This window comes from Symphalangus syndactylus, chromosome 11 (genome assembly GCF_028878055.3).
Source record: "Symphalangus syndactylus isolate Jambi chromosome 11, NHGRI_mSymSyn1-v2.1_pri, whole genome shotgun sequence".
In the NCBI taxonomy this organism is placed as follows: Eukaryota; Metazoa; Chordata; class Mammalia; order Primates; family Hylobatidae; genus Symphalangus; species Symphalangus syndactylus.
In genome coordinates, this window is record NC_072433.2 from 19,485,353 (window position 1) to 19,507,445 (window position 22,093).

The 22,093-nt window shown below is 47.2% G+C and overlaps 1 protein-coding gene across 4 annotated transcripts in view; it reads left to right on the forward strand.

The window, feature by feature from the left end:
- Positions 1–22,093, forward strand: part of PDPR (pyruvate dehydrogenase phosphatase regulatory subunit) — a 49,041-nt gene that overhangs the window by 20,375 nt on the left and 6,573 nt on the right. For all 4 annotated transcript variants that reach the window (XM_055297813.2, XM_063611582.1, XM_063611581.1 and 1 more), the window contains 9 exons: positions 4,105–4,297; positions 7,114–7,238; positions 8,070–8,225; positions 8,442–8,575; positions 9,400–9,548; positions 10,321–10,433; positions 12,035–12,129; positions 14,382–14,471; positions 19,602–19,784. In XM_055297813.2, coding sequence (XP_055153788.1) covers positions 4,105–4,297; positions 7,114–7,238; positions 8,070–8,225; positions 8,442–8,575; positions 9,400–9,548; positions 10,321–10,433; positions 12,035–12,129; positions 14,382–14,471; positions 19,602–19,784 — 1,238 coding nt within the window. The remainder of the gene's footprint in view (positions 1–4,104; positions 4,298–7,113; positions 7,239–8,069; positions 8,226–8,441; positions 8,576–9,399; positions 9,549–10,320; positions 10,434–12,034; positions 12,130–14,381; positions 14,472–19,601; positions 19,785–22,093) is intronic.

The following is a 22,093-nucleotide window of genomic DNA, read 5'->3' on the forward strand; positions in this document are numbered from 1 at the left end:
ACAGAGGGTGAGTTTGCCTGGTCTAAGGATGGAGTTACTAGGTAGCAGATTCAGGGGACTAAAATCTTAGTTAATGGACATTTGCCTTATTCTTTTTAAATTTTATTCTCAGTTTTACTTTTTTTTTTTATTTCTTGAGACAGAGCCTTGCTCTGTGCTCAGACTGGAGTGCAGTTGCACAATTATAGCTCACTGCAGCCTCAAACTCCTGGTCTCATAGCTTTTTTTTTTTCTTTTTGGTAGAGACATGGTCTCACCATGTTGCCCAGGTTGATCTCGAGCTCCGAGGTTCAAGTGATCCTTTCACCTTGGCTTCCCAAAGTGCCAAGATTACAGACGTGAGCCACTGTGCCTAGCCCTTTGTGTGTGTGTTTGTGTGTGTGTGTGTGTGTGTTTGTGTGTGTGTGTAGTCATCTCTATCATTTTGTGTGTGTGTGAGATGGGTTCTTTCCCTATCACCTAGGCTGGAATGCAGTGGCATGATCATAGCTCACTGTAGCCTCAAATTCGTGAGCTCAGGCAATCCTGCCACATCAGCCTCCCAAGCAGCTGGGACCACAGGTGCTTGCCACCATGCCCAGCTAATGTTTAAATTTTTTGTTAAGATGGGGTCTCGCTGTGTTTCCTAGGCTGGTCTTTTGAACTCTTGGGCTCAGTCAGTCCTCCTGCCTCAGCTTCCCAAAGTGCTGTGATTACGGGCATGAGCCATGATACCTGCTTTTTTTTTTGAGGTGGAGTCTTACTCTGTTGCCCAGGCTGGAGTGCAGTGGTGTGATCTTGGCTCACTGCAACCTCTGCCTCACCGATTCAAGCAATTCTCCTGCCTCAGCCTCCAGAGTAGGTGGTAGGTGGGATTACAAGCGCCTGCCACCACTCCCGACTAATTTTTGTATTTTTGGTAGAGACAGGGTTTCACCATGTTGATCAGGCTGGTCTTGAACTCCTGACCTCAGGTGATCTGCCTGCCTCGGCCTCCCAAAGTGCTGGGATTACAGGCATGAGCCAATGCTCCTGGCCGTTTTTTTTTTTTTTTTTTTTTTTTTTTTTTGAGATAAGAGTCTTGCTCTGTCACCCAGACTGGAGTGCAGTGGCACAATCTTGGCTCACTCCAACGTTCACCTCCTAGGTTCAAGTGATTCTCATGCCTCAGCCTCCTGAGTAGCTGGGATTACAGGCATGCACCAACATTTCCAGCTAATTTATGTATTTTTAGTAGAGTCGGGGTTTTACCATGTTGGCCAGGCTGGTCTTGAAATCCTGGCCTCAAGTGATCTGCCTGCCTTGGTCTCCCAAAGTGCTGGGATTACAGGCGTGAGCCACTGTGCCCAGCTCTGCTTCTTTTTTTTTTTTTTTTTGAGATGGAGTTTCACTCTTGTTGCCCAGGCTGGAGTTCAATGGTGCGATCTCGGCTCACCACAACGTCCGCCTCCCGGGTTCAAGCGATTCTCCTGCCTCAGCCTCCTGAGTAGCTGGGATTACAGGAATGCGCCACCATGCCCGGCTAATTTTGTATTTTTAGTAGAGACAGGGTTTCTCCATGTTGGTCAGGCTGGTCTCAAACTCCCGACCTCAGGAGATCTGCCCGCCTCGGCCTCCTAAAGTGCTGGGATTATGGGCGTGAGCCACCACGGCCGACCCCTGCTTATTCTTTATTCACCTAAAATCATTGTTGAGATTTTAGGTTTTAGGAGGAGACTTCTTTCGGTAGGACTTCATATAAAATTGAAGAGTTCTTTAGAAAACAGAATTATTTTGTTTTGTTTTTCAGAATTGTTTTGTTAGTGTAGTCTTTTATTAAATTTTAAAATAATTTTACTTATTTATTTATGTCTTCATTTATTCATTTTGAGATGGAGTCTCGCTCTGTTGGCCAGGCTGGAGTGCAGTGGTGCGATCTTAGCTCACTGCATCCTCCGCCTGCTGGGTTCAAGCAATTCTCCTGCCTCAGCTTCCTGGGTAGCTGGAATTACAGGCGCCTGCCACAACGCAGAGCCAATTTTTGTGTTTTTAGTAGAGATGGGGTTTCACAATTTGGCCAGGCTGGTCTTGAACTCCTGACCTCAAGCGATGTGCCCGCCTCGCCCTCCCAAAGTGCTGGGATTACAGGCATGAGCCACCACACCTGGCCTTTAAGGCCTGTAATCCCAGCACTTTGGGAGGCCGAGGCAGGTGGATCGTCTGAGGTCAGGAGTTCGAGACCAGCCTGGCCAACATGGTGAAAACCTGTCTCTACTAAAAATATAAAAATTAGCTGGATGTGGTGGTGTGCATCTGTAATCCCAGCTACCTGGGAGGCTGAGGCAGGAGAATCGCTGGAAACCGGGAGGCAGAGGCTGCAGTGAGCTGAGATCACACCACTGCACTCCAGCCTGGGTGACAGAGCAAGATGCTATCTCAAAAAAAAAAAAAAAAAAAAAGGGCCTGCCGTGGTGGCTCACGCCTGTAATCCCAGCACTTTGGGAGGCCGAGGCGGGCGGATCACGAGGTCAGGAGATGGAGACCATCATGGCTAACATGGTGAAACCCCGTCTCCACTAAAAAAATAGGAAAAATTATCTGGGCGTGGTGGTGGGCACCTGTAGTCCAGCTACTCGGGAGGCTGAGGCAGGAGAATGGCGTGAACCCGGGAGGCGGAGCTTGCAGTGAGCCAAGATCGCACCACTGTACTCCAGCCTGGGTGACAGAGCGAGACTCCATCTCAAATAATAATAATAATAATAATAATATAGTTACCTAGTTCCAAATTTAAAAAGATTAAAGAGTCTCTAATGTAGAATTTCCCTCTGACCCTTGATGGGCTTTTTTAATTCTTATGGGAAATTTCAAACTTTTAAAAGTGGGTAGAAGCTGGGCACAGTGGCTTGCACCTGTAATTCCGTCACTTTGGGAGGCCGAGATGGGAGGATCACTGGAGCCCAGGAAGTCAAGACCCGCCTGGGCAACATGTCGAGACTGGAGACTGTGTGTCCACTAAATAAACCTGGTGAGAGTAGTGTGATGAGCCCCCATGTACCCATTATCCAGCTGTGGTCTGGTTTCATCTTTTTCTGCTGTCTACTGGATTATGCCTTGATGGTAGATTTCCTTTAAAGCAGGGTGAAAGTCTGTCTTTTGCAGCTATTCCAATGCAGAACAATGCCTTTTTTTTTTTTTTTTTTTTTTTTTTCTGAGATGGAGTTTCACTCTATTGCCCAGGCTGGAGTGCAGTGTCACAATCTCTGCTCACTTCAACCACTGCCTCTCAGATTCAGGCGATTTTCCTGCCTCAGCCTCCCGAGTAGCTGGGACTACAGGCTTCCACCATCACGACTGGCTAATTTTTGTATTTTTAGTAGCGACGAGGCTTCACCATTTTGGCCAGACTGCTCTTGAACTCCTGACCTCAAGTGATCCATCCACCTTGGCCTCCCAAAGTGCTGGGGTTACAGAGGCGAGCCACCGTGCCCAGCTCAGAACATCACCTTTTATTAAAATCTCTGTGGCCGCCATTTAAGAGGTTTTCCACTCACACTGATCCCTTTGAGATTATTATCTGTAGCTACGTTTTACTTGCTATTCTCTGCTGCTTTCCTTTCTAACCAGTATCTTTTTTCCTCAGTCTTTATACCAAGTATTTTGCAGCTGTATCCTGTAATTCTACCAAGGTTCCTGCTTTGTGATAAATGGCCCAGTTGGCTCGTCTTTAAAAAAAAACCTCTTCCAGTCGGGCGCAGTGGCTCACACCTATAATCCTAGCACTTTGGGAGGCCTAGGCGGGCAGATCACTTGAGGTCAAGAGTTCGAAACTAGTGTGGCCATCATGGTAAAACCCCATCTCTACTAAAAATACAAAAAAATTAGCTGGGCATGGTGGTGCACGCCTGTAATCCGAGCTACTTGGCAGGCTGAGGCAAGAGAATCGCTTGAACCTGGGAGGCAGAGGTTGCAGTGAGCCGCGATCGTGCCACCGCACTCCAGCCAGGGTGACAGTGAGACTTCGCCTCAAAAAAAAAAAAAATTTCAAGAGGTTTTCTGAAAGGAGAGGGTGTAAAAAAGTAGAGGGGTTGAAAGTGGCTTAATTCCTTAAAGGTGAGAACTCTATTTGGTTTTGTTGTTATTGCTCAGAGCCTCTGTTGAGTTCCCTTCTGAGGAGGATGCCAGAATTAGAGACTCTGGAGATCATGAAGTTGGTGAATTGCCCAGAGACCTTCACACCAGACATGAGGTGCATCATGGGCGAGTCTCCTGCAGTGCAGGGCTACTTTGTCCTGGCAGGAATGAACTCTGCTGGCCTTTCATTTGGTGGAGGAGCCGGAAAGTAAGTCTCTCTCACTCAAAGTCAGCTGTGAACATAAGTCAGCTTGCTGGGTCTCTTCCCTTCTAGAATTACTTGTTGTTAACATGGTATGTGGTATATTTAATCTAGTATGTTAAGACTAATAAGAAGATACATGTAATTTTGGAGTTGTCCGCTTCTAAGTATGGGAGGCTCCCCATATTCCAGAAATGTCATCAGGCAAAATGTTTTTGCAACTTGTCTTTTGGAGTTAGCCACAGATCCTGTGGGATATTCTTTTATATTTTTTCAGTTGTAACAAATATTGGTCATTTGAGTGTGTATTTGAGTTTGGCAGCCAAATATGTTGATTGAGGTACGTATTTGAACTAGGTAATACATGGTTTGTTTGTTTTTTTAGAGAGTCTTGCTCTGTCGCCTAGGCTGGAATGCAGTGACATGATCTTGGCTCACTGCAACCCCCACCTCCTGGGTTTAGGCTATTGTCCTACCTCAGCCTCCCAAGTAGCTGGGATTACAGGCGTGTGCCAGCACACCTGGCTAATTTTTTTATTTTTAGTAGAGACAGGGTTTCACCATGTTAGCCAGGCTGGTCTTGAACTCCTGACCTCAAGTGATCCACCTGCCTTGGCCTCCCCAAGTGCTGGGATTACAGGCATGAGCCACGGTGCCCAGCCGCAAGTTTTTATTTAAAAATTAGACACTAGGCCGGGCGCGGTGGCTCACGCTTGTAATCCCAGCACTTTGGGAGGCCGAGGCGGGCGGATCACGAGGTCAGGAGATCGAGACCACGGTGAAACCCCGTCTCTACTAAAAATACAAAAAAAATTAGCCGGGCGTGGTGGCGGGCGCCTGTAGTCCCAGCTACTCGGAGAGGCTGAGGCAGGAGAATGGCGTGAACCCGGGAGGCAGAGCTTTCAGTGAGCCGACATTGCGCCACTGCACTCCAGCCTGGGCGACAGAGCGAGACTCCGTTTCAAAAAAAAAAAAAAAAAAAAAAATTAGACACTAGGCCAGGCATGGTGGCTCATGCCTGTAATCCCAGCACTTTGGGAGGCCGAGGTGGGCGGATCACAAGGTCACGAGATCGAGACCATCCTGGCTAACACAGTGAAACCCCGTCTCTACTTAAAATACAAAAACAAAATTAGCCGGGCGTTGTGATGGGTGCCTGTAGTCGCAGCTACTCGGGGGCTGAGACAGGAGAATGGCGTGAACCCGGGAGGCAGAGCTTGCAGTGAGCCAAGATTGCGCCACTGCACTCCAGTCTGGGCGACAGAGCGAGACTCCATCTAAAAAAAAATAATAAAATAAGACACTAATGAACATTAAATAAGCCAGTCACAAAAGGACAAATACTGTATGGTTCCACTTATATGAAGTTCCTAGAGTTGTCAGATCATAGAGACAGAAAGTACAACGGTGGTTGCCAGAGGCAGCGGGAGGGGAGCTATTCTTGAATGAGCACAGAGTTCCAGAAATGCAAGAGGAAAAGAGTTCTAGGATGGATGGTGGTGAGGGTTACACTGCAGCATGAATGTACCCACTGCCACTGAACTGAACACTTACAAATGGGTAAGATGGTAGCCATGATGAAAAGTTTATTTTAAATTTATGAGACCAGTTTTCTCGAGTTATTTGTAGAATGGCTCTGAAAACAATTACAGAAGAGGAGTTACAAAAACATTTGGAGCAAAGGAGATGTGGTCACATAACTGTATAATCTCCTTGAGGTGACAGAAAAAAACCCATTGGATATTTAGAGTATATTTGTATGTGTTTTAGTCTTATTTCTTCATAGATGAGGCTTATAACTTTTTTTGAAACAAGATCTTACTCTCACCCAGGCTGGAGTGCAGTGGCACCATCATAGCTCACTGCAGCGTCAAATTCCTGGGCTCAAGGGATCATCCCACATCAGACTCCAGAAGAGCTAGAACTACAAGCATGTGCCACCATACCCAGCTTTTTTTTTTTTTTTTTTTTTTTTTTTGAGACGGAGTTTCGCTCTTGTTGCCCAGGCTGGAGTGCAATGACACAATCTCGGCTCACCGCAACCTCCGCCTCCCGGGTTCAAGCGATTCTCCTGCCTCAGCCTCCCGAGTAGCTGGGATTACAGGCATGTGCCACCACGCCGACTAATTTTGTATTTTTTTTTTTTTTTTTTTTTGAGGTGGAGTTTCGCTCTTGTTGCCCAGGCTGGAGTGCAATGGCATGATCTCGGCTCACTGTAACCTCCGCCTCCCAGGTTCAAGCAATTCTCCTTCCTCAGCCTCCCTAGTAGCTGGGATTACAGGCATGTGCCACCATGCGAGCTAATTTTGTATTTTTAATAGAGACAGGATTTCTCCACATTGGTCAGGCTTGTCTCAAACTCCTGACCTCAGGTGATCCATCCTCCTTGACCTCCCAAAGTGCTGGGATTACAGGTGTGAGCCACCCGGCTCACTTTGAAGCTTTTTTTTTTTTGTAGAGACGGGGTCTTACTGTGTTGCCCAGGCTGGTCTGAAACTCCTGACTTCAAGCAATCCCCTGCCTCAGCCTCCCAAAGTTCTGGGATTACAGGCATCAGCCAATGTGTCTGGCCGGCTTCTATGTTAAATACTTCCTAGGGAATCTTACCATCTGGGGTAAAATCCTCATGGTAGTCTTCTGAGAGCAGTACACAGACCCATGTTCGTTTCTTCAGAAAAGTTAAGGAAAGTGCCCAAAACTATTCAGCTGGTCTATGGCAATTTAGGATCTTTTGATTCTCTTAGTTCTCGATTTGTAGAATATTACTTTTATCTTCTCAAATCTCACACCTGAGCCCCAACAAGTGCCCTCTGTCTATACAGGTACCTTGCTGAATGGATGGTACATGGTTATCCCTCAGAAAACGTTTGGGAATTGGACCTGAAACGTTTTGGAGCCCTCCAGAGCAGCCGCACCTTTCTCCGCCACCGGGTCATGGAAGTCATGCGTAAGTGAAGCTTTATCGCAATTACGAATCAAGCTACAACATGTACCCTTTCACTTCAGAAGTGAGTTAATTATCAGGGAGGAAATGTCTGTAATAGGTCTGAGATCCTAACAGGCACAAGGAAGAATCGAATGCCATTTTTTCACACTTTGTTACCACCTGTGTCCCACTTAGTAACCTTCATCTCTGCTATGAAGCCTAGTAAGGTTTAGGACCCTGACCTTTCTCCCATCATTTCTACCTACTAATGTGGAATGCTGAATGTGAATATAGGCCAAGTCATGCCGTGACACGTAGCTCTATACCTCCAGAGAGGGACGATAGCAGCTTGGCAGGATTGACTTTCCTTCTGGAGCATGCCGGATACACTGGGTAATTTTGAAAATTAGACTACATTAGCCTGGAAATTGGGCCGGACGCAGTGGCTCATCCCTTTAATCCCAGCACTTCGGGAGGCCGGGGCGGGCGGATCACCTGAGGTCAGGAGTTTGAGACCAGCCTGACCAACATGGAGAAACCCTGTCTCTACTAAAAATACAAAAATTAGTGTGGCACGGTGGCGCGTGCCTGTAATCCCAGCTACTCGGGAGGCTGAGGCGGGAGAATCGCTTAAACCCAGGATGCGGAGGTTGCAATGAGCCGAGATTGTGCCACTGCACTCCAGCCTGGGCAACAAGAGCAAAACTCTGTCTCAAAAAAAAAAAAAAAAAAGACTATGTTAGCCTGGAAAGGTCTTTTGAATAGAAACAACTCCAGAGTCTAGTGGCTATTGGCTACTCAGGTCTAGAATCTGTGTCTTGGGCTTTGATAGACTACTCTTCTCTGTTCTAGCTTTGATGTATGATCTGAAGGTTCCCCGCTGGGACTTCCAGACTGGTAGGCAGTTACGCACCTCTCCTCTCTACGACCGGCTGGATGCACAGGGAGCCAGGTGGATGGAGAAACACGGATTTGAGAGGCCAAAGTACTTTGTTCCCCCTGGCAAGGGTAAGAAGTCACATTCTCATTTTTGCTCCTTTTTCTTTTTTTTTTTTTGGTCCTGGGAATTAATAAAACATATTTTCAAATGCATAGGCTAGAATGTGTTCACAGGAGAATAAGAACCAACTGGACTACGCTAAACTCTACATAAACTCTACAGGGAGACTCCCAATTTTAAGTCCCCTCATTTTCTCTCCACCTTGTGATTTTTCCATTCCGTAGACCTCCTGGCATTGGAGCAGAGCAAGACTTTCTATAAGCCAGATTGGTTTGACATCGTGGAGTCTGAAGTCAAGTGCTGTAAGGAAGCTGTGTGTGTCATTGACATGTCCTCTTTCACAAAGTTTGAGATAACAGTAAGTATTTGGGAACTAAAATAATGGATTAGGAAACTTTGCATATTTATTGAATGCCTTTTGTTTTTCATCTTCAAAACTGATTCCTGACTGGGTGCAATGGGTGATGCCTGTATACCCAGCACTTTGGGAGGCCAAGGGGGCGTGGATCACCTGAGGTCAGGAGTTCCAGACCAGCCTGGCCAAGATGGTGAAACCCTGTTTCTACTAAAAATATAAAAATTAAGGCCAGGAATGGTGGCTCACGCCTGTAATCCCAGCAGTTTGGGAGGCCGAGACCAGTGGATCACCTGAGATGAGGAGTTCAAGACCAGCCTGGCCAACGTGGAGAAACCGTCTCTACCAAAAATACAAAAAATTAACCAGGCGTGGTGGCAGGCACTTGTAATCCCAGCTACTCAGGAGACTGAGGCAGGAGAATCGCATGAACTCACGAGGTGGAGGTTGCAGTGAACTGAGGTTGCGCCACTGCACTCAGCCTGGGCAACAGAGTGAGACTCCATCTCAAAAACAAAACAAAACAAAACAAAACACTGATTTCTTAAGAATTCTGGTATATTTTAGTGTTTCATCTGTATTCTAACATTTTTCTGAAATTTTAGCTCCTTGTTTCCGGTTTTTAGTTTGCTAGAGAGGCCTGTTTATCATAAGAATCAATAGCTAGCGTTCCCTGGAGCTTCTTGCAGTGGAGTAGGTCTGCAAATGTTGTCACATGGGAATTGGCTGATTGAATTTTCTCAGTGAGGTTCGTTGCTGGTGAGGCCATGTGGCCCAGCCAGGTGCTCTCATGCTGGCTCTCTCTGTTTCATTCCCTAACTCTGCAGTCCACTGGGGATCAGGCTTTAGAAGTTCTACAGTACCTCTTCTCCAATGACCTGGATGTGCCCGTGGGCCACATTGTGCATACCGGCATGCTCAACGAGGGTGGAGGGTATGAAAATGACTGCAGCATAGCACGACTGAACAAGCGCAGGTGAGATGAGCTGCCATCCCGCTGTGCTCCCTCCAACGTGTTGATTCCTTAGGGGTACTGTAGCAGAGGCTCTCAGGCGCTTCTCCAGGAACCGTAAATCCCAGGGACTAAGAATCATTACATGAAATCAAAGCCAGTTTATTAGCAGTCCTAAACAAAAAGAAATCACCAGGAGGAAAAGAAAAAAAAGCCCACCAGATTATGTACCCTGCTGGGAGAAGATGCCTTGTCTTTTTTTTTTTTTTTTTTTTGAGACAGGGTCTCACTTTGTCACCCAGGCTGGAGTGCAGTGATGCGATCATGGATCCCTGCAGCCTTGACCTCCTGGGCTCAAGTGATCCTCCCACCTCAACTTTCCAAGTAGCTGGGACCACAGGTACATGCCACCACACCCAGCCAATTTTTGTATATTTTGTAGAGATAGGGTTTTGCCACATTGCCCAGGCTGATTTTGAACACCTGAGCTCAAGCAATCTGTCCACCTTGGCCTCCAAAGTGCTGGGATTACAGCACTCATGAGCTCATGAGCCACTGTGCCCAGCCAATGTCTTACGTTAGTAAATCTGTATAATTTCTTGGCACTAACAGGAAGCCAGAATTTTGTTTTGTTGTTAGGTGGTGTATCCTAGAATGGTGCTACTGGCCTTCTGTGAAAGCTAAGAAATAATTTCCTAGTGTTTGCCTCATTGCTTTGAAACCAAATAAGATTTGATTGCTTCCTAATCCTTTTGCTGCTACCTGGTTTTGGTTATTTTGGTGTCTCACTTTTCAGTTTCTTCATGATCTCTCCAACCGACCAGCAGGTCCACTGTTGGGCCTGGCTTAAGAAACACATGCCGAAAGACAGCAACCTGCTCCTGGAGGACGTCACCTGGAAGTACACAGGTACGGGGGCTTCGGGCTCTGCCACGTGGAAAAGGCCAGCAGATGCAGATGTGTCCACGTTTGCCTTCTTTACATTTGACTCTTAAAAATGAACATTAGAGTTAGCATAAAAGAGGCTCTCTGGTCATAGAAAATTGATCTCTAGCGGGTGTGATGACTGACGCCTGTAATCCCAGCACTTTTGGAGGCCGAGGTGGGAGGATCACTAGGTCAGGAGTTCGAGACCAACCTGGACTATATGGTGAAACCCCGTCTCTACTAGAAATACCAAAAATTAGCTGAGTGTGGTGGCACACGCCTGTAATCCCAGCTACTTGGGAGGCTGAGGCAGGAGAATCACTTGAACCTGGGAGGCAGAGGTTGCAGTGAGCCCAGATTGCACCACTGCACTCCAGCCTAGGCGAGTGAGACTCCGTCTCAAAAAACAAGAAAAGAAAATTGAGGGCTGGACAACAGTGGCTTACACCTGTAATCCCAGCACTTTGGGAGGCTGAGGCGGGCAGATCACGAGGTCAGGAGTTCGAGACCAGCCTGGCCAACATGGTGAAACCCCATCTCTACTAAAAATACAAAAATTAGCTGGACATGGTGGTGCACGCCTGTAGTCCCAGCACTCATGAGGCTGAAGCAGGAGAATCGCTTGAATCTGGGAGGAGGAGGTTGCAGTGAGCCAAGATCATGCCATTGCACCTCCACCTCCCGGGTTCAAGCAATTCTGCCTCAGCCTCCCAAGTAGCTGGGATTACAGGCGCCCACCACCACGCCGGGCTAATTTTTGTATTTTTAGTAGAGATGGGGTTTCACCATGTTGGCCAGGCTGGTCTTGAACTCCTGACCTCGTGATCCACCTGCCTTGGCCTCCCAAAGTGTTGGGATTACAGGCGTGAGCCACCACACCCGGCCCCAGTGAGTACCTAATTTTTAAGGTTGACTTGGTTCCCTGATTTTCTCACCCTCAGCAGTCTCGGCTTAACCCCTCCCACCTTCCCACCTAACTGATCTTGCCCCTTGGCCCCACCAGCGTTTGCTCTCCCAGGCCCTCATTCTCAATACCTTGTAGTAGCAAATATGATTTACATCCTGCTCCTGGATTGGCATACTACAGAATGTTACTGAACAAAAGTCATGTTCTAGCCTGTCTTAGGATGGATGACATGTAATTAGCACGAGCTGATGTAACAAACACTGGTGTCCGGAATAATGCTTTCCTTATCTAGTAAGCATTAGGGTATCTTTGAAGTGGATTTAGCTTCTCTGAATTTAAAGTCTGTATACTTTTTGGTTGGGCAGATCTCCACTGGGTACTGATTTGGGGTTGGGGCTTCTTCCATCACGTAGCCTTGCTGGGAAAAGGAGGAGAATGGGAATTGTGTGGGACGCTTATGGCCAGCCCTGCTGCGTTCAGCAGGCCCTGTTGGCAGAGGTGTATTCACCAGAATCAGGGTGCTTAGCATCCATCCTTGGAGTGTCTAAGCAAAGGGACATATTCCTGGTCTCAGCACCCAGGCCTGGCTATAGCTGAGCAAGTCTACAGTAGACCTTTCCCATTGGATCAGCTGTTCAGAAGGAGAGCTGGACATCTCTTGTTCTTTTCCATTTAGCCCTCAATCTGATTGGCCCTCGAGCTGTGGATGTGCTGTCCGAGTTGTCCTATGCCCCTATGACTCCAGATCACTTCCCAAGCCTCTTTTGCAAGGTGAGTGCTGATAAAGTTCTGTTTCTTAAATGGGCAGAGAATGTGTGTTTCATAGCGGTGGCAGTTACATATTCTTACTATGGTGTTAACACCCACAAAGAGTGTCTTGGCTGGGTGAGGTGGCACATGCCTGTACTCCTAGCACTTTGGGAGGCCAAGGCAGGTGGATCACCCAAAGTCAGGAGTTTGAGACCAGCCTGGCCAACATGGTGAGACCCTGTCTCTGTTAAAAATACAAAAATTAGGTGGGTGTGGTCTCACGCACCTATAATCCCAGCTACTTGGGAGGCTGAGGCACGGGAATCGCTTGAACTCTGGAGGCAGAGGTTGCAGTGAGCCGAGAACACTCCACTGCACTCCACCTGGGTGACAGAGTGAGACTCCGTCTCAAATAAAAGAGTGTGCTGGCCAGGTGTAGTGGCTCATGCCTGTAATCCCAGCACTTTAGGATTACATTTTATATTTATAAATAAATATAAAAATACAAAAATTAGCCAGGTGTGGTGGTGCATGCCTGTGGTCCCAGCTACTCGGGAGGCTGAGGCAGGAGAATGACTTGAATCTGGGAGGCAGATGTTGCAGTGAGCTGAGACTGTGGCATTGCACTCCAGGCTGGGCGATAGAGCAAGACTTTGTCTCAAAAAAAAAAAAAAAAAAATGTGCTGCCCTTCATTAGCAAAGAAGTGACTGAGTGTATTTATTTATTTATTTATTTATTTATTTATTTTGAGACAAAGTTTCACTCTTGTTGCGCAGGTTGGCATGCAATGGTGCAATCTCGGCTCACTGCAACCTCCACTTCCCGGGTTCAGGCGATTCTCCTGTTTCAGCCTCCCGAGTAGCTGGGATTACAAGCACCCGTCACCATGCCCAGCTAACTTTTTGTATTTTTAGTAGAGACAGGGTTTCACCATGTTGGCCAGGCTGGTCTCCAACTCCTGACCTCAGGTGAACCACCCGCCTCAGCCTCCCAAAGTGCTGGGATTACAGGTGTGAGCCACTGCGCCCGGCCTTATTTGTTTATTTTTTACACTCCAAGCTTTCCTTATTTAATAAGCATTAGGATATCTTTGAAGTGGATTTAGCTTCTCTAAATGTAAAGTCTGTATGCTTTTTGGTTTCTGTAGCACTGGATTAAAATTTGAAGTTACAGGATTATGACACACACAAAAATGCCTGTCGAAGTTAGGTCCCTTCTCTCCATGCAGTGTGGCCTCTTTTCTGTACACAGAGTAACTTCTGTGTCTGTGGCATCTTCAGGGAAGAAGTGGCGTAGGTGAATCTCTGAACTTCTTACATAATTTTCTTTCCTATAAGTGGCAACCACAGCTGAGTGAAACAAACTGTAACCGAATGAAAGCAATGACAACGGAATCCTCCACAGGAAGCTGCTGATTAGAGAGGGCCAAACAGACAGACATCTTGGCAACCTGTAACAAGCAACTTCCAGGCCGTTACTGATGGAGACTCTTTGAAGTTCACCCAAAGTTGGGATCCACGTACAAATTGTTTCACAGTTTTCCTTCTTCTCCGAGGCAAAGTGAAAGCAACAGAAAACTCTCCACTGTTAGCCATCAGTGGATGATCAGTGTTAGCCTCCCAGTGTTTGCCCTGCTGCTTGGAGGAGTGACCCATATGCTCAACACCTGGCGAGTGCTGCATCCTGTCAGCCTCCTATGGAAGCGGTTCGCTTTGGTGCTGTCCAGGACTTTCCACTTTCCTTTATAGGAACAGTGATTGCGTCAGTGGCTGCTGTTAGGGAACTGAGCTGCTATGTAACATGTTCTGAGAATCAGAAGCCCATCTTTGACCCCAGGATAGCAGATGAATTATGTCCGTGGGCATCAGGCATCACCTTTTGTATGGCAGGTGGCCAGGGTTTGTCTGTCGATTCCCCCAGAGAAGACACTCGCCTTGTCCTCATTGTGCCTGCTACCCCCGACTAACACAAGGACCTGGCAAATAGGAATATTTTGTGCTTGTCAAGGACTTTCCTCCACTCTCTACCATCAGCTTGGCTAAAACTCCTGAGATGGTAACAGTAGCAGGCAGAGATGTCACAGAGGCATTGCTCCATTCTTGGTGCCTCAGGACCTGGAAGTTCACCACTTTCAGGATGAAATTCTTGCCTTGACGTCTGTCTCCCTCAACAGTAAACAGAGGGTGCAGCACTAATGAAAGGTTTCCCCAGGCATCCCTTCCTTGACAAGCAATGTGAGTGCCCAGCCTGACTGCTGCCTTTGTCCCTGCAGGAGATGAGCGTGGGCTATGCAAATGGGATCCGGGTGATGAGCATGACGCACACAGGAGAGCCAGGATTCATGCTCTACATCCCCATAGAGGTGAGAGGGTTCCCTCCCCTCCCCTCCCCTCCCCTCCCCTCCCCTCCCCTCCCTTCCCACAACCACTGTGGGGTGCCGGCACTCCCAGCAGTGCGTTCACCAGCACTGGCAGGTTTGGAGAGCTGTATCTCATTGGGCCTTGGGAACTGAGGTAGGCTGTGTTGAAGAGATTTGACCATTTTTAACTAAGTTATATAACTTTTTTTGAATAGGTGATACATTTAAAAAGTATTTGGCGCTGTCTGATCAGTTCTCATCAACTGTCACCAATAATATTAGTATTACTTTTATATGTCCTTTCAGATTTGTATGCATATTGCAAGCAAATTCATAATTTTTTTTTTTTTTTTGAGACAGGGTCTCACTCTGTTGCCCAGGCTGGAGTGCAGTGGCATGACCGTGGCTCACTGCAGCCTCGACCTCTTGGGCTCAAGCCACCCTCCCAGCTCCACCTCCCGAGTAGCTGGGACTGTAGGCATGTGCCACCATGCCTGGCTAATTTTTGTATTTTTTTGTAGAGACAGGTTTTGCCATGTCGCTCAGGCTGGTGTCAAACTCCTGACCTCAGGTGATACACCCACCTTGTCCTCCCAAAGTGCTGGGATTATAGGTGTGAGCCACCATACCCAGCCAAGCCCCCTTTTTAAAAACAGAAATGGAAGCATACTGCTATTCTTCATCCTGTTTTTTTTTCACTTCACAATTTTTTTTTTTAATTGAGACAGAGTCTCACTCTGTCCACCTAGGCTGGAGTGTAGTGGCACAATCTCAGTTCACTGCAACCTTCGCCTCCCAGGTTCAAGTGATTCTTCTGCTTCAGCCTCCCATTTAGCTGGGATTACAGGTGCACACCACCACGCCTGGCTAATTTTTGTATTTTTAGTACAGACAGGGCTTCACCATGTTGCCCAGGCTTGTCTCCAACTCCTGACCCCAAGTGGTCCACACACCTCCGCCTCCCAAAGTGCCAGGATTACAGGCCTGAGCCACCGTGCCCAGCCTCACTTCACAATTTCTCTTAGAGCTCTTTCTTTGTTGGTACCTAAAGAAAAAGAGCTTCCTTGTTCTTTTTTTCTTTATTTTTTAACAGTGGCATAGCATTCCATTGTGGTACGTCATTCCGATACTAATAGACATTTATGTTATTTCTAGTCTTTTGCTGTTATAAAGAGGTCTGCAGGCTGAGTTCAGTCTAATCATATGCAAATAGTAATAGTTTCTTCCTTCTCCAGAACCTTTTTTTTTTTTTTTTTTTTTGAGACAGAGTCTCGCTCTGTCACCCAGGCTGGAGTGCAGTGGCGCGATCTCAGCTCACTGCAAGCTCCGCCTCCCGGATTCACGCCATTCTCCTGCCTCAGCCTCCTTAGTAGCTGGGACTACAGGCGCCTGCCACCACGCCTGGCTAATTTTTTGTATTTTTCGTAGAGACAGGGTTTCACCTTGTTAGCCAGGATGGTCTCGATCTCCTACCTCGTGATCTGCCCGCCTCGGCCTCCCAAAGTGCTGGGATTACAAGCGTGAGCCACTGCGCCCGGCTGGCTTTTTTTTTTCTTTTTTCTTTTTTTCTTTTTGAGATGAAGTCTCACTCTTGTCCCCCAGGCTGGAGTGCGATGGCATGATCTAGGCTCACCACAACCTCCGCCTCCCGGGTTCAAGCAATTCTCCTGCCTCAGCCTCCTGAGTAGGTGGGATTACAGGCGCGTGCCACCACACCCGACTAATTTTTGTATTTTTATTAGAGACGGGATTTCACCATGTTGGCCAGCTTGGTCTCGAACTCCTGACCTTAGGTGATCCACCCACCTCAGCCTCCCAAAGTGCTGGGATTACAGGCGTGAGCCACTGCACCCGGCCCACAGTCTTTCTTCCTATAATTTCCTTCCTTTGTCCTATTGTGACAGGTAGCAATCAATGATTGTAGGCATGCTTGTTTTCTTCTTGATGTTGGTCATACTACTTGTAGTGATAGGTTTTCTCTTTTTTTTTTTTTTTTTTTTTTTTTTTTTTTTTTTTTTTGTGAGACAGGGCATTGCTCTGTCACCCAGACTGGCTTACTGCAGCTTGACCTCTGAGGCTGAAGCGATCCCCCTGTGTCAGCCTCCTGAATAGCTGGGACTACAGGCATGTGCCAACATCCCCAGCTAATTTTTTAATTTTATTTTTGTAGAGGCAGGGTCTTGCTATGTTGCCTAGGCTGGTCTCAGACTCCTGGACTCTAGTGATACTCTCACCTCAGCCTCCCAAAGTATTGGGATTACATGTGTGAGCCACTACCCCGACCTTATTTATTACTTTTTTTTTTTTTTTTTTTTTTTTGAGACGGAGTCTTGCTCTGTCGCCCAGGCTGGAGTGCAGTGGCACTATCTCGGCTCACTGCAAGCTCCGCCTTCCAGGTTCACGCCATTCTCCTGCCTCAGCCTCTCCGAGTAGCTGGGACTACAGGCGCCCGCCACCACGCCTGGCTAATTTTTTGTATTTTTAGTAGAGACGGGGTTTCACCGTGGTCTCGATCTCCTGACCTCGTGATCCGCCTGCCTCGGCCTCCCAAAGTGCTGGGATTACAAGCGTGAGCCACCGCGCCCGGCCTATTACTATTTTTTAGTGCAGTGGGATGATCATAGCTCACTGTAGCCTTGAACTTCTGGGCTTAAGCAGTTCTCCCACTTCAGCTTCCTGAGTAGGTAGGACCACAGATGCCCAGCTATTTTTAATTTTTTTTAGACGGAGTCTGCCACTGTCGCCCAGGCTGGAGTGTAGCGGCGTGACCTGGGCTCACTGCAAGCCCCGCCTCCTGGGTTCAAGCGATTCTCCTGCCTCAGCTTCCTGAGTAGCTGAGACTACGGGCGCACGCCACCACACTCGGCTAATTTTTTGTATTTTTCATAGAGACAGGGTTTCACCGTGTTGGCCAGGATGGTCTCAATTGCCTGACCTCGTGATCCGCCTGCTTCAGCCTCCCAAAGTGCTGGGATTACAGGCGTGAGGCACTGCGCCCAGCCTATTTTTTATTTTTTGTAGCTCTGAGAGTCTCAGTATGTTGCCCAGGCTGGACTCTAACTCCAGCCTCAAATGATCCTCTCATCTCAGCCTCCCAAAGTGTTGGGATTACCGGCTTGAGCCACTGTGTCCGGCCCTCTTTTAACTATTTGAGTCACTGTGCCCAACCCTTTTTAAATGATTAAAGCAGAGATAATATCAGCGCATGAAATTTCATCTGCTTTTCCACACTCAGAAGTATTATAACAATATGAAGATGAAGAGATTGTTCAAGACTTGGGAAGAATTTAAACAGATGCAGCTGCCATGGTTGGCCTGTGCAGACAGGTTCATTCTGAAGTGCCACCCAGTGGTTCAGGTGTTGTCACCTGGGTGCTTGTGGTCAAACCTCATCAGGAAGGGGAGGCTCTATGGCTCTAGCAGCTTCGTCCTTGCTTGGAGGCCTTGGTTTCAGCTTTCTGATTTCCCTGGGCTGTTCCCATTCTTAAGATTTTTCATGAGTCTAAGAGATTATTTGTGCCATGCTTGGGTTCTTTATAAGCTGGCTTTTGTCCAGGAAGCTTATGTTTGTCTCTCTGAGAAGAGGTCTTCCAAAACATGGGGGCAGATGGCAGATTCTTGTTTTGTTCACGCTAAATCTCTGGTATTTTGTGCGAATAATGAGTAAATGGTGGGGACCCACTCTTCTCTTTGATTTTCCCAACATTAGTCACGTAGTTGGATCTGGCCCAATACTAGTCACCTGGTTACATCTTTCTTCCTTGGTCGTCCTCTTACCTAAAGGACCAGGGATTGAGCTTGAGGTGGGAGAGTCCCACGTTCCCTGGAGATGCCAGCTGTGTATTCTCCTCGTCCTGCCGCGTTCTGTGGGTCTCCTGCACCCACCTTGGCTGATTCAGGTGTTTCCCTTACACACATAGCACAGGCGAGTGTTGCATGCAATAGCTTGGATTCCTTTTTTCCACATTTCAAGTTGTTTTCCCAGCACGGTTGCTCATGCCTGTAATTCCAGCAATTTGGGAGGCCAAGGCGGGCGAATCATCTGAGGTCAGGAGTTCGAGAGCAGCCTGGTCAACATGGCAAAACCTCGTCTCTACTAAAAATACAAAAATTAGCTGGGTGTGGCGGCGGGCACCTATAGTACCAGCTACTCGGGAGGCTGAGGCAGGAAAATCGCTTGAACCCGGGAGGTGGAGGTTACAGTGAGCCGAGATCACGCCACTTCACTCTAGCCTGGGCAAAAGAGCAAAACTCTGTCTCAAAAATAAATAAATAAATAAAGTTGTCTTGACCATAGTGGTCTGTTTGGTAGATGCCCGTTCAGCTACAGTGGTGCAGTTTATAGAAACATACTGTGCTAGGATAAAGAACTGCAGTAACACTGAAGCTGGTTCTTTGCTACGTCTTGCTTTGGATTTCATTTTACAGTTTTTAAAGCAAACAGTGTAGTCTCATTTTTGTTGGACTTTAAACTTAACAGCGTATGTTCAGACAGGGATCGAATATTTGCTTTCAGTTTGGAAAACCTTCTGTTCAGTGATCTGATAATGTACATGTTTCTGAAACCAAGAAAAGAGCAGCTTGAGAACCTGAATGCTGTGGGACATGAGCAGGCGAGCCCTGCCTTCCTGGCTCCCCCGCCGTCATCCGATGTGTGCACACGTCTCGAGTAACGTCTGAGAGCTGGGCCTCACAGCTTGGGCCAGCACGTGAGGGAATAACAGTGGTTGGGAAATTGGAGCAAAAGAACAAAGCCAGAATCAGATGAAGACCGTGGAGGGTCAGTGGGCTGTTTTAGAAATGATGATGAGATTGGCCATTTACCAAATGGTGAGAGAGCTTCTATAAATTATTGTTTAAGAATTGCTGTAAGCTAGAATCACCACACAAGACATTTTAGAGAGGTGAAAAGACATGGATCCTGTTGTCATGGAGCTTAAGTCCAGGCTGGGGTGACCCCAGCTCGTCACTCCTGGGCTGTGCCCTGAGCATGTCAAGGATGAGACATCCTGGGAGTTTTATACGCCTCCTCTCTTGTCCACATTAATAGTGTGAGCCATCAGCGCTTCCAGACATGCTCCGTGCTTAATTCTGAAGGTCTGCTGCTTATGAACTTTCTGTTTCTTCCTATAGTATGCCCTGCATGTATACAATGAAGTGATGAGTGTTGGCCAGAAATACGGAATCCGGAATGCTGGGTATTATGCTCTTCGCAGTCTCCGAATTGAGAAGTTTTTTGCCTTCTGGGGTCAGGATATAAATAACCTCACCACGCCCCTGGAATGTGGACGAGAGTCTCGGGTGAAATTAGAGAAGGTACTGTGTTTATCCAGACTCCACTTTCACTCAGCATCCTGAGTGGTGAATCTGCACTAGACTAGGAAGAAGAACTGATATGACAGGAAAAGAGGAAAAAGATTGAGGCCTTGATGTTAGCATCAGGTAAATGAGGACAAGAGTGTCCTGAGAATTAAAACTTTATGGGATAAAATATCTTCAAATGAAAACATAATAATGGTGGCTCACGCCTGAATCCCAGCACTTTGGGAGGCTGAGACAGGTGGATCACCTGAGGTCAGGAGTTCGAGACCAGTCTGGCCAACATGGCGAAACCCATCTCTACTAAAAATATAAAAAGTAGACTGGGCACGGTGGCTCATGCCTGTAATCCCAGCACTTTGGGAGGCCGAGGTGGGCGGATCACAAGGTCAGGAGATTGAGATCATCCTGGCTAACACAGTGAAACCCCATCTCTACTAAAAATACAAAAAATTAGCCGGGTGTGGTGGCGGGCTCCTGTAGTCAGGAGAATGGCGTGAACCCGGGAGGCAGAGGTTGCAGTGAGCCGAGATCACGCCACTGCACTCCAGCCTTGGGTGACAGAGCGAGACTCCGTCTCAAAAAAAAAAAAATTTTACAAAAAGTAGCTGGGCGTGGTGGCCAGCCCCTGTAGTTCCAGCTACTCGGGAGGCTGAGGCAGGAGAATCACTTGAACCTAACAGGCAGAGGTTGCAGTGAGCCAAAATCGCACCACTGCACTCCAGCCTGTGTGACAGAGCAAGACTCTTGTCTCCAAAAAAAAGAAAACATAATAAATAGACAACACTTGGTCAGGTGCGGTGGCTCACAACTGTTATCCTAGCACTTTGGGAGGCCAAGGCAGGAGGATCACTTGAGCTCAGCCTGGGCAATACAGCAAGACCTTGTCTCTGAATTACAATTGAAAAACAAACAAAAAAACCCACTTATTTCTAGTGTTCTGCTGTCTAAAAGACTGAGTGTTTTCTGGGAAGCTATTCTGAGTTAATTATGGTGATGCATTAACATGCCACGAATATTTGTACAAACTAGTCATCTTACTGTCAGCTGCCTAATTTTTGTGGTTTTTTTCTTTTGTTTTTGATTTTGAGGCGGGGTCTCATTCTGTCACCCAGGTTAGAGTGCAGTGGCACGATGTTGGCTCACTGCAATGCCCTCTCATGCTCAAGTGATTCTCCCACTTCAGCCTCCCAAGTAGCTGGGACCACAGACGCGCCACCACACCCAGCTAATTTTTTTGTATTTTGTTAAAGACAGAGTTTTGCCACATTGGCCAGGGTGGTCTCAAACTCCTGAGCTCAGGTGATCCACCCTCCTCGGCCTCCCAAAGTGCTGGGATTACAGGTGTGAGACACCACACCCGGCCTGATTTTTTTGTTTCTTTTGTTTTGGGCGGATCACCTGAGGTCACGAGTTGGAAACCAGCCTGGCCAACACGGTGAAACCTCGTATCTGCTAAAAATATAAAAATTAGTTGGGCATGGTGATAGGTACCTGTAATCCCAGCTACTCGGGAGGCTGAGGCAGGAGAATTGCCTGAACCTGGGAGGCAGAAGTTGCAGTGAGCCGAGATCATGCCACTATACTCCCACCTGGGTGACAGAGCAAGGCTCCATCTCCAAAAAAAAAAAAAAAGGTAATAACTCATTTTGGAAAATATAAAGAAGGAAATTAAAATCACCCATATTTTGTCTATTTAAAGGTAATCACTATTTTTTTTTCTTTCTTGAGACGGAGTTTCGTTCTTGTTGCCCAGGCTGGAGTACAGTGGCGTGATCTCAGCTCACCGCAATCTCTGCCTCCTGGCTTCAAGCGATTCTCTTGCCTCAGTCTCCCGAGTAGCTGGAAGTCACTCAGCTAATTTTGTATTTTTTGTCTTTTTTGTCTTCACCAAAATATAAAAAATTAGGTGGATGTCGTGGTGCATCTGTGGTACCAGCTACCTGGGAGGCTGAAGTGGGAGAATCACTTGAGCATGAGAAGGCATTTTTGTATTTTTTCTTTTTTTGGGAAGGGATGGGGTTTCTCCAAGTTGGTCAGGCTGGTCTTGAACTCCTGACCTCAGGAGATCCCCCCGCCTCAGCCTCCCAAAGTGCTGAGATTACAGGCGTGAGCCACTGTGCCTGGCCATAATCACCGTTATTAGTTTATTCTAGTCTTATTTGTTGCACATATGCATATATACATGTATATGCATTGAATATAGATGTGCATGGTCTTGTTGGGATTATATAAAAAAGTCTTCTTTTTTTTTTGAGACAGTTTTGCTGTGTCACCAAGGCTGGACTGCAGTGGTGCAATCTCGG